Genomic DNA, 12,857 nt, shown 5'->3' on the forward strand with positions numbered 1-12,857 from the left:
GTTCTGTTGTTGTGTGTCCACCGTTGCAACGCTGACCACAGGAGACAGGCAGGTCTGAGTCTCAGGGCTAATTGCAGCTACCTGGCTGATAGTCTTTGTGTGCTGCTCTCTCATTGACTCCCTGGACTCCAGGGGGATTCCCACAGGCACCCAAAGACAAACAAACCTAGGCGGACGATCAATAACGGATGCACGAGTTACCGCTCAGTGCAGCTTCTGATTAGGATTCTCAGGCAATATGTGCACGAGTGTTTGTGTGGGTTTGTGCACACGTACGCCCTTGTCTGTGCATGCCACATGGAGTGCGAGCGTGTGCACGTGTTTACTGATTGCCCCCAATCCTTCTGTACTAACTGGAATCTTCAGCCGGTCCCTGAGTGCTTGTTTATGTGATTTTGATTAAGTGCATCACAGAGTTCGCAGGCGTCTTCACAACAACACGGCATTAACGGTCTGATGTAATTATTCCCGTGACAGCTATCGTTCACAACATGTTTAACATGATGCTGGGTGTCTCTGCCCGGCTCGCTGACCTGCCAACCAGCTGAAACCGTCATTTTCTTTAAGCTGCCAGGAGTTATATTACTACCTTTCTTGTTACTGGACAGTTGTTTGTTATTTTAATGATCTGTCAAATGGTCCTTTTTAAGAGTGCAAATGGTGTGTGCTCTTGCTCATTTTAGTCAGTTTGAAAACATGCCTTAATTCAAATTCTCTCATTCTGGTGCCCTAATGGGTCATGATTTTCCCATGCTCGGTCCGTGATCGTTATGTTTTTCTGTCCGTCTGTCTTTATTGATTTCTTTTTGTCTGCTTTTTTGATCGTCTGTTTATTTTTGCTTTTGTCACAGCTTGTTGTTTCTGTTCTCCCCTCACTATTGTCTTGTTTAGTTCAGTCTTTGATCCACAGTCTTTGATTTTTGTTCGTGATTGCTTTTTGTCACAGGTTTTATTTGCCTCATTTTTCATTGCAGCCGTTGATTATATTTAAGGAATAGCCCTGTTGTGTGTGATGATGGGTGGACATTCATGCTGGGTTATATGATTGAACATACAGCTTTACCGGCGACGCATAGTGGAGCCGGTAAAATGGATATGTTCGACCGTATAACAGCATGAACAATCTTTTAACTGCTTCAGCGCAACAGAATCACATTTTGCTCAAGAAATTTCCTACACCGCCCCACCAAACAACAACTCACACGCTTCATTTGTTTCCATGGGTATGCACCTTGTCTTTATTTAAATCACGCCGTTTTCTAATTATATAATTGCATAGATTGGCATCATGACTATGATTTGACTACGATGTGATTAATTGTGCATCCTGGGAATGAACAAAAATCTTGATATGTAATTTGTCCAGTAACTTATGTGAAAATGGAGCGAGTGTGTATAAAAATAGATGTAATTTCTAAATGGTTAATATGACCTTGACTGTTTTGGTTCTGCACTGTTGTGGCGCTGTACGAAGGCAAAATTACAAAAATTGTGTCATGGTCTAAATACTTACGGACCCCATCCACTCCCTCTTTTTCCTTTTGCTCTGGCTCATGTTTGCTTTTGTTCTTGTCTCCAACCCTCTTGACTCATGACGATCTTGACCAAGCACAAAGAAAGGTCAAGGTTGGTCAGCAAATTACCCCAAAGCAATCAGCCTTGTCTCTGCACTAACAGTGTGAGCTGACTGCATGTCTGCCTTCCATCTCACCATCGTTTTTTTCCATTTCTTTTTCCATTTCTATGTTTACCAGGGGGAGGGCATATGTCAGGGAGGATTGGCAGCGGGGGAGGTCTGCCCTGCTTTGAAGTGTCGGCTGTGACCGGCGGCTGGGCGAGGGCCGGGGACTTGAAAGTAGTGCGTGTCACTGCATGGATGACATTTCAGCACAGCCCAGTGTGACCCAGCGGGGTGCTTGTGCGTATCTTTGTGTATTTATACATACGTATGTGTACTTGTGGCTTCAGCTGTCCTCAAGGACTTCTGGCTGTAGGGGGCTATTTGCTTGTGTGCCAAAGGGATTACTTTTTATTTGAATCCTCAGTTCAACCTGGAACTCTTTGCTTTATAATATTGCCATCACCAGGCAGTGCAACACCTGTGCGATACACAGAGTAACTAGATACACAGAGCTTTGGCCTGAGCCTCGGCCACTCTGTACATTCATGTAATTTTTGGAAGGTACATTCACATGCACACGCAGGACTCAAGGACGGTCGCTTTCGGGTCAGCTGCTCATTCCAGCTCAGTGTGCCTGAGCGGCTTTCCTCACACTTGAACGTCTTTGCTCTAATGCCTCGCACTGTGCACGCACACACACACACACACACACACACACACACACACACACACACATACAAACACTCAGCCAACCAACACCAAACCCTCCCTGTTGCCTACAGCCGGACAAATGTCTTTATCTGCACCCTGATTGTGCTCTTGCATCTGTTCCTGCTGTAAGCACAGGTGTCATCATGTCAGCCCACAAGATGCCACATGCCAGTGTGTCGTCATGACCACATCAACAGCTGCCCCCTCCCAAACATATGTGTAGACGTGTGCATGTGTTTACTGGAAGGGTATATAAATGGAATTTTGGCATTAGAGAGCATGTAAATCTAGGGATAATTTAAACAAAAAAAAAAACAGACAAAGGGCAAATAAGAACAACAGCTACAATGAATCTGTGTGTTTTCATGAGGTTAGAATGAGCACATCAGATCTACATAAGAGTGGGCCTCCTCACGCAGGCCACCATGGTGCACCGCCATATTGATACAGTAGCCCAAAAGGGACATACTTGCTCCACCTTTCACTTTTTGCAAGGCGGACACAGTGTAACACAGTGGTAAATATACCACTGTCCCAACTTTTTTGAAACATGTTACAGGCATCCATTTCAAAATGAGCAAATATCTGCACAAAAACAATAAAGTTTATCAGTTTGAACATTAAATGTCTTGTCTTTGTGGTGTATTCAGTTGAATATAGGTTGAAGAGGATTTGCAAATCATTGTATTCAGTTTTTTTGTTGTTGTTGTTTTGTTTTTTTACATTTTACACAACGTCCCAACTTCACTGGAATTGGGGTTGTAGAATTCAGTACAATTTGTTAGTACAAGCACCAAATCACAGCATAAGTTGCCCCATGGTCCTCCACAACAGTAAACTCTGACTTTACCCACCCCCTGAGCAAGCACATTGGCAAACTTCCTTAGGCTTTCTTGTGATTACTTTAAGAAACATCAAGGCCAGACTCAGTTGGGTGACCATCTGGTTTGGCCATAATACAACAACAAATAATAAGGCATAAACACAAAAATATCAAGTTTGCAAGAACCAGTGTTGCAGCTAAACAACCACATACACGTAGAGTCCAGTGGATGCAACAACCTGATGGCTAAAAAAAAACAAAAAAACATCCATTTGGCGACAAACCATCACCAAACATAGGGAGTACAAATGACAAGTCGGTGTTCCATTCCATTTTCCATAAATGTTTGATGACATCCAGGTGTCATCAAACATTCCAGTTTTCCTAGCAGCCTCTGAACTTAACATCGCCATTCGAAATTCTCACGTCTCCCTCATGGCAGGTTGGTCAGCTGGCGAGGTGAAGGATCCACAAAGTCCTGGCATCCCACCAGTCAGACTCCTAGTCACCACCTCCATTATTAGCTCCACCTCGGGCGGGCAGAGATACACAGAATCAATCAACTGGAAACAAACAACTCACGGCAACACCATTAGTGGGCCAGATATGTGTGCCCGACAATAGCAGTGTGGTTTCAGCTGAAATAAAACAAGTTGAATATAGTTTGAGTCGTTTTTCATAGAATGTGTAATAAAAAGGCCACAAGTCACCTGAGAAAAATTAAGTGCTTCTCAGCACCGACTGCCTTCTTGAAATAAATGGAGCAACCCTGCACCAATTTTGTGTTGTATTTACTGATTTTATGTCAGCTATGTAGTGCTGTATGCATTTTGTGTGCAAGGTGACACATTAATTTTACACGCACCCTGTAAGTGAACAAAACCCAGCAAGTTTGAGAACCTTCATTTTTGTGAAATGGATAATCATACGTATTGCTTTTCACAAGAGAAGGCACAGGGGCATGAATCCTTGTCACCAAAGAAGCAAAAACATGAAGGGAAATAAAATTGGGACCTGTTACAGCATCATGCAATCTGCATCCTCTCCACTAGATGACACTGTGTCCTACACACTGTAGCTTTAAGCACAGTTTCCTTGAGTACACCTGTATCTCACTATGTGTGCTGCTTTATACTGCTGGTGTGAATCAAAGTGGTTTTGATGATGATTAAATGTGTATGCCAGACTGTCTGGTGAACAAAGTTACATCCCTGCTGTGAACTAATACCTCCATCAACTCGTGCCCTTGAGCAAAGGACAGAATCTCTGCCATGTCCATTTTTGTCAGTCACGGTGGATTAAAGAAATGGCTAATAATGTCTAGAATCTAAAAGTGATTTCTTCTCTTTAAGGTGGACATTGCAAAGATGGACTACAGCCATTATCTACCTCTGTTCTTTGATGGGCTTTGTGAGACCACTCATCCTTATGCGTTCTTTTCCCGCGAAGGAATACATGACATGCTGAAGCATGGAGGCCCCAAAATCCTGCCGGTCATTCCTCAGCTGATCCAGCCCATTAGAAGTAAGTTTGGGAGGGAGGCTACACTATGTTTTCCCAAATGACCTTCACCCTGCGTGTAAAGGTGCCCTGACACTTGCACGACTTTGATCTGCGTACTTGCACGCACATCATCGTAATGATCCCACCCACTCTGTTCCCAGCTGGACGCTGTGCTTTGTGCCACTGTCTGCCACGTGTTGTGCGCTAGACGCTGCGTATATAAAATGATTATTGTGTAGCGGATTAATCATTTTCTGTCAGTTAGCTGTTGAAAATGCCTCAAATCACTTCCGGAATCACAGAGGAGAGCTCCAGATGCTGCTTTTCTCACCCGTGCATGCTGAATGAGGTAAAGAAAGCATTTGGAGCCGTCTAAAAAGGTAATTATTTGTCATGTTTATATTGTAACGGCTTGGTAAAACAGTTGCATGTTCTTTCCTTCTTGCGTGCAGCTGTAAAAGTATGTTTATGATAGATTTAACATCTTGTTATAATCATTCAGATGAGCTGCACTCTGATGCAGCTGCACTCTGACGCAAGCACTCACACTGTTCACTTCTTTACTCCACTCGACGAGCTGTACGTAGTGTTGGTGAGTAGATTGCACAACGTTCACTACCACTTCACGTTTGTTGCACGACATTTATGCGTGAAAGATTTTTGAACATATCAAAATTCTCTTTGTGCAATTGCACGCGCTAGCGCCCCTTTCATGTACAGTCTACATCTGTTGATGACGAGTTTTCTTTCCTGCACGACACAGCGCATGCAAGTGCGGGCATCAAAGTCGTGCAAATGTCAGGGGGCCTTAAACCTTCACGTCATGTTCCTCTTTTCTGCATTCACCTCCATCTCTGCCACTTGAGTGAAACTACAGTTATTCACAAGCGAGAACAAAAATTTCATGGCTAGAAGGCATTCTTGATGCCTACAGTATGTAACAGATGACTACCTTTACAAATATAGTGCTAAAAGAGCACTGTGCAAGAAAGTAAATAAAATCCATTTCAGGATAATAATTAGGATTTCAAAAAAGAATTCTTTGCCCTGTGTATTAATTAGTGGCTTGTTTTTGGAATTGGTTTAATTTGTAAAATGTCAGAAAAGTAAAAAATAAAGGCTGTTAGTGTTTCAGTATCCCACAGCTGCTTTTTGGCTCTGTCATGGAGTGCTGATGCAAAATCCAGAAGACACACAACAGAAACTGTGTGTCGGCATCCAGACCTGATATCGTGTGATTACGTTTTTGTTCTATACCTCCCCTGGGAACTCTTGCAGTGTCAGTTATGCATCTGCATCTGTGTCTAAAGTGTAGTTTTGGATAATTGTTTTTGTTCAGTCTGTCATTATAAACTTTTATATTGTGTCAACACACAAAAGACTTTGCCTCATGACATTTCTATATGAATCAGTATTATCAGATATTTTTTTTTCTGTGATCACTATTTACTCACCATCTACTAACTCTAGACACCCCCAAATTTTAATAATAATGCCTCACTTCCCCTGATTAGAATAGATAGATCAGTGGATATGGAGCTGACCTGCCAATCTGTAGAGCTGAGTTTGAATCTCACTCATGCTACCTGTCTGTGTCCTTGCACAAGACACTTTATCTGCATTGTCTCAGTCCACCCAGCTATAAATGACTACTGACCCTGGCTGGGGAAATGGTCTGCATGAAGTGGCATCCTGGGGGGGTGGGGGTGGGGTGGGGTTGTAGACTCATCCACTTCACGGTACAGAATCTGGAGATAAGCACAGCACCCTTCACCAGTGGACCTCAGTGCTTATATAGAACAAACTCCTTACTGAACCATAGAAGGGTTATGTTTTGACAGGACAAGTAACTAGACCTGCAGGTAATTTCTTCACCCCCCCCCACACACACACGATTTGGACAAAAAACTTGACAAACATACAGAATAGTAGCTACTGTACAATTTTACTGATTTTGGTTGCTGAATTCTCAGTTCCTTCAATATTTCAGATCTACATTTTCTGATGGATGTGAACCCAAATTGTGAAGGCATGATATCACCACTTTGGAAAACCCCGTTTGTCAGACAGTCTTTATGATTCACATTCCCCTGCTGCCACGGGGATGTAAACAAGCCCACATGGTGGAGGATATCTTTTCTGTTTGTAGTCATTTCATTAACATTAAGTTGGTAATAATTGGTTTGGGGGGGGTCCTGTAATGAGATGTGTTATTACAGGTTTTTCACCGAATGTCATATAAGCCAAAGTAACTGTGAGACCATATCCAGATACACGTGTGTATATTCCAGAAATACCTTTGTGCCCAACAGATAGAGCTGTCCATTCAGGTAAGAAGAGGACAGCATCAGGCCCTGTTTTACAATGACATTAACAAAATCTTTAGGGCAAACAATAAAAATATTTGGGCTGAACCTAGAAGACTAGTGCTTCAGCTTAGGGATGGAACCAATACAATCCCGGATCAATACTGACATAATTCACGTATTGGAAAATACCGATCCAACCCTCAACATTTTCCGATATTGGAGAAGAGCCACTGTGAATCCTCTCAACTGCTGTTGTTTGCTCTCTGCTTGTTTACTGCCAAGTGGGAGGAGGAGAGGGAGAGGTTTTCTGATGCCGGACTATTTGAGAAAGCTCTCTTCCGCAGTGTTCTAGCTGCAGTTAGCGGCAAATTTCTGCCTGGCTCTCAGGTTCAAATTTTCTGTGTGTCGAGCACAGATTTTCCGAAAAATTAACTGAATTGTTGCTGAAGATGTGTGCTAGAGTGTGATGGAGTCATCACATGCAACAGCCAGATAGAAGACAGTAACAGCGCAAATTACCCCAGACAACTAATACTTCCCTCCAGTAATCGTTCAAGATGATATATATACAGGGTGAACACAAAAACACTCTTTGGTTTCAAATATTTATAATATCAAAAGTCACATGAATAATTTCACAATTTTGAAGAAGAATCTGCAAAAGAGAAAAAAAAACTTGATGAGTTTCTGCAACTGTTGATACCAAAATTGTCAAATTATTCATGTGACTTCTGATATTATAAATATTTGAAACCAAGAGTGTTTTTTGTGTTCACCCTATAGTCTGCCACCAAAACAGAATAGCATTCTTTGCCTGACATAAAATCACCAAACATGTGACCAGTCCTGAATAAGCATCTTGTTCCTCTTATTGCATTGACTCACAGGGTGACATGTCCTTCTGTTTGAACCTATTGGAAAAAGTTGGCTGTAAAAGTGGATCTGATAATCTGCCATGAATGCTTGGACATACTACAGTTGACTTCTTCTACATGTTTTGTCTTCTTACCTTTCCACACTGTTTACATTCGCACCAACGGATATACACGCATCTGCAACAAGTTGGCAGATGGAGGTGGGCGGAAAGGTCATGTCTCAAGATGGACTGTCTGTGACTTCAGAAATAGACAACAGAATTTATAGTGATGTGGACAGCACAGGTTTCGCGTGTGGCGAATACGACAGAGGACACACTCGAAACAGAATTTTGAAGAATGCAGCAATTGGCTGTTGAAACACTTCAGCACACCCACACACACACACACAGTGGCTTTTGTTTCATCCCGCTGCAGAGTGTCTGTTTCAAAGTGGGAGCATTTAAGTGGCGCCAAGTGAGCCTGGGATAGTGTTCATGTCATGGACAGTTGGCTGATGGTGTGTGTGTGTGTGTGTGTGTGTGTGTGTGTGTGTGTGTGTGTGTGTGTGTGTGTGTGTGTGTGTGTGTGTGTGTGTGTGTGTGTGTGTGTGTGTGTGTGTGTGTGTGTGTGTGTGTGTGTGTGCGCGCGCGACTAGTGAATGTGTGTAACAGGCAGAGAGGCGTAACGGCAAACACCATGCAGTTCTGTTGGGGACACAGAGACACAATGACCCTGTCATGCCACATTCACAGAAAGCCAAAACCGTTAAATATGTGTATGATACCATATACTACTAAATTTAAACCATTACACATCTGATTTCACAGTGCATTCACAGGTTTATTATATCCTTAGTTTTCATGTACATTTACATTTGTCATTTCTTCACTTGAATTAATATTGGAAAAATTGTTCAGTTCAAGTCTGGGAGCATGTGGTGGTACTGCGTGTTACGGCATCCATCACACGACAGAAGAATCTGAGTCCTATTTGTCAACCACCCAAAAAGACAACTGGTCCATCCTCACCTCCTAAAAGTAGCCACTGAGATGCCACAGCCAGATGATATATGAACATCCTCTGGGTCTTTTCCATTTGCTGCGGTCCTTAGCAGTAAGGCACACGACCACTTCATCAAGCTCAGGGAACGGATCACATGGTCACAGTGTCTTAGTCTACATTCCCTGACAATGCATGTAGTATGCCTCAAAGGAGTGTCTGGAAATAACCATTTGTTTCCCAAAGAGTCATTCCAGCAGTACCCAAGATTTCTTTGGAGTGTACCAAGTGGTGCTTTTCAACAGCATGGTACCTGCCTGACATGACTTTGTGGTTTTTCATTGGCCGAAACTGGTATCTCTTCTTCTTGATTTTCTATGCCTACGTATTTACCTTTCCTTCTACAGTAAAACTCACATATAATGGGTTCAGGTGAACCAGCGAATTTTGTCCGTTATAATCTAAATCCATTATATGTGCTTGTTCTGTTAGACCTCAGTGCTGCTTTTGATACTGTTGACCATAAAATTTTATTACAGAGATTAGAGCATGCCATAGGTATTAAAGGCACTGCGCTGCGGTGGTTTGAATCATATTTGTCTAATAGATTACAATTTGTTCATGTAAATGGGGAATCTTCTTCACAGACTAAAGTTAATTATGGAGTTCCACAAGGTTCTGTGCTAGGACCAATTTTATTCACTTTATATATGCTTCCCTTAGGCAGTATTATTAGACGGTATTGCTTAAATTTTCATTGTTACGCAGATGATACCCAGCTTTATCTATCCATGAAGCCAGAGGACACACACCAATTAGCTAAACTGCAGGATTGTCTTACAGACATAAAGACATGGATGACCTCTAATTTCCTGCTTTTAAACTCAGATAAAACTGAAGTTATTGTTCTTGGCCCCACAAATCTTAGAAACATGGTGTCTAACCAGATCCTTACTCTGGATGGCATTACCCTGACCTCTAGTAATACTGTGAGAAATCTTGGAGTCATTTTTGATCAGGATATGTCATTCAAAGCGCATATTAAACAAATATGTAGGACTGCTTTTTTGCATTTACGCAATATCTCTAAAATCAGAAAGGTCTTGTCTCAGAGTGATGCTGAAAAACTAATTCATGCATTTATTTCCTCTAGGCTGGACTATTGTAATTCATTATTATCAGGTTGTCCTAAAAGTTCCCTAAAAAGCCTTCAGTTAATTCAAAATGCTGCAGCTAGAGTGCTGACGGGGACTAGAAGGAGAGAGCATATCTCACCCATATTGGCCTCTCTTCATTGGCTTCCTGTTAATTCTAGAATAGAATTTAAAATTCTTCTTCTTACTTATAAGGTTTTGAATAATCAGGTCCCATCTTATCTTAGGGACCTCGTAGTACCATATCACCCCAATAGAGCACTTCGCTCTCAGACTGCAGGCTTACTTGTAGTTCCTAGGGTTTGTAAGAGTAGAATGGGAGGCAGAGCCTTCAGCTTTCAGGCTCCTCTCCTGTGGAACCAGCTCCCAATTCAGATCAGGGAGACAGACACCCTCTCTACTTTTAAGATTAGGCTTAAAACTTTCCTTTTGCTAAAGCTTATAGTTAGGGCTGGATCAGGTGACCCTGAACCATCCCTTAGTTATGCTGCTATAGACGTAGACTGCTGGGGGGTTCCCATGATGCACTGTTTCTTTCTCTTTTTGCTCTGTATGCACCACTCTGCATTTAATCATTAGTGATCGATCTCTGCTCCCCTCCACAGCATGTCTTTTTCCTGGTTCTCTCCCTCAGCCCCAACCAGTCCCAGCAGAAGACTGCCCCTCCCTGAGCCTGGTTCTGCTGGAGGTTTCTTCCTGTTAAAAGGGAGTTTTTCCTTCCCACTGTAGCCAAGTGCTTGCTCACAGGGGGTCGTTTTGACCGTTGGGGTTTTACATCATTATTGTATGGCCTTGCCTTACAATATAAAGCGCCTTGGGGCAACTGTTTGTTGTGATTTGGCGCTATATAAAAAAAAAATTGATTGATTGATTGATTGATATGTATAAAATGGACAAAATCCGTTATGAGTATGTAACGGATTAGTTACAGTCAGGAGGCGCCAAATGATCTACGGGGAATCCTGCATTGGGACCTGCCTCATTTAATGACTGGGTCAAAAATTCCTCTGAAAAAAAAGTGTGCAGTGTTCTTCAAGATCCTCACAACCATACAGTAAGACTGGAAGCGTCAGGACCCCAAAGACTTTGTCCGGTAACGTCATGAATTCATCAGCTTCCTAGATGTCACTGATTCTCAAAAACAAAGATTCCAAAGTTATGAATGTCTCTGCTGAGATCAGTGACTCTCAGCAACTTCAACATTTTCACTATATACGGATACACTTCTGATGGGTAAATCCAGGAAATCATTACAAGTCTTGATCCAGCACAATTGCAAACCCAGACACTGTGACACCTCACACAGCTTCTCAAGTGCTGCAAACAGATCATCCATTGTTTCCACAAAAATCAAAAACATTGTCCACAAAGTCAAGGTCAGTAACACTTTCCCCACTCTTAAAGTCACCCACGTTACTGGACTCCATGACCTTACCCCTTGACCAATAGTTTACATTAGTGTGTCTACTTGTTGAGATTATAGATGTGTAAGGTGCTAATAGTTTTTTTCCAGGTGCTGTTGACTTTGTAAACATGTTACTGTTGAACCTTAATCTTAATAAAACCAGTTACACACTCCAACATGAAGCTGTGTAACTGGTGATGCAACAGTCAATAATTGCACTATTCATAGTTTCTCCAGTCAGAACCACAGAAGCATATAACGCTTTCAAAGTTGCCATGAGTGTCTTAATAGCTCCCGTCACTATTCTCCTTCTTGCAAAAATAAATTTGAGAACTGCCCAGTCCAGACAGACAGGTTTCCCATACTGTTTGTATTTCTTTATAATTGGTGTGAATGAAGTCCATGAAACACACAGTGATTTGAAAATGTTAATGTGTCTATACCTTGACTTGTGTAAAGAAAACCTGGTATAAAAGTGATGATTTACTGTAAATTCATCAAAGGGTGTCAACACCTGTGTCCAGCACTTTTATATCTATATTTATATATACTTTTATATCTATATATTTTTATCACTTTATAAAAGCATAGTTTTGTTGTTTCTAATCGATAACTTTGGATTTTTGTTTTCAAAGTTTTTTGTTGCCTACAAACATTTTTGTAGTTCTCATTTAAGTTCTACTCACAAGTTAAGATTAAATCTGTGTAGCTGCAGTTCTGCATATAAATGATCCGTGAATGGGGCCTCATTCTTTAGTTGCATGAATTCACATCATAAATTTAAATTTGAATTATTGCAATGCTACATATTACATTTATGCTGATTCACAGCACAGGAAATTGTTGTGTGGGCCGCTGAAGAGGAGGTACTGCTGGCCCACCACCACTAGAGGGCGCCCTGCCTGGAGTGCGGGCTCCAGGCACCGGAGGGCGCTGCCGCCTTACAGGAGCAGCCAGGATGACAGCTGTCACCCATCACTGGAGACAGCTGATCCCAATCAACAAGGAGGTATATCAGCAGGACGGCATCTCCACCTCATTTGCCGAGATATCGCCTTACCAAAGAGGTAACAATCTCAGCCTACACATACGTGTGACTTTAATTGTATTCTTGTTGATTATCTGTAGGACAGCTGACTACCAGACAGCATTTGGATAAGTACTCACCTTCCTACACTTCTTGATTGTTGTTGACGAGAGGTGGAGGTGGACTCTCCACCCTCCGTGTTGCTGGGTGCAGCCGCATCCATACCTGACTGTTTCTGTTTCTTGCCAGCAGTACCGGATCCGACGAGCGGCGGCAGTGGCCACCTGGGAATTCGGGACTTGGCGGCTCCAGTATTCCCGGGGTTCGGTGGCAGAGGAAATCGGGTTGGTTCCGGTTCGACTTGGACAGACGTCTCCTATCGTCGAGCCTGCCCACACGACACCGTTGTAATTAAACTCAGTCTCAATATTGTAATCGGTTGTATTTG

The 12,857-nt window shown here is 42.3% G+C and overlaps 1 protein-coding gene across 1 annotated transcript in view; it reads left to right on the plus strand.

The window, feature by feature from the left end:
• pacrg (PARK2 co-regulated) overlaps window positions 1-12,857 on the plus strand; it is a 348,747-nt gene that overhangs the window by 186,750 nt on the left and 149,140 nt on the right. Inside the window, exon 3 of the mRNA XM_034159429.1 lies at window positions 4,508-4,679. Within this exon, the coding sequence (XP_034015320.1) occupies window positions 4,508-4,679 (172 nt within the window). The remainder of the gene's footprint in view (window positions 1-4,507; window positions 4,680-12,857) is intronic.

This window comes from Thalassophryne amazonica, chromosome 19, assembly GCF_902500255.1.
Source record: "Thalassophryne amazonica chromosome 19, fThaAma1.1, whole genome shotgun sequence".
NCBI lineage: Eukaryota > Metazoa > Chordata > Actinopteri > Batrachoidiformes > Batrachoididae > Thalassophryne > Thalassophryne amazonica.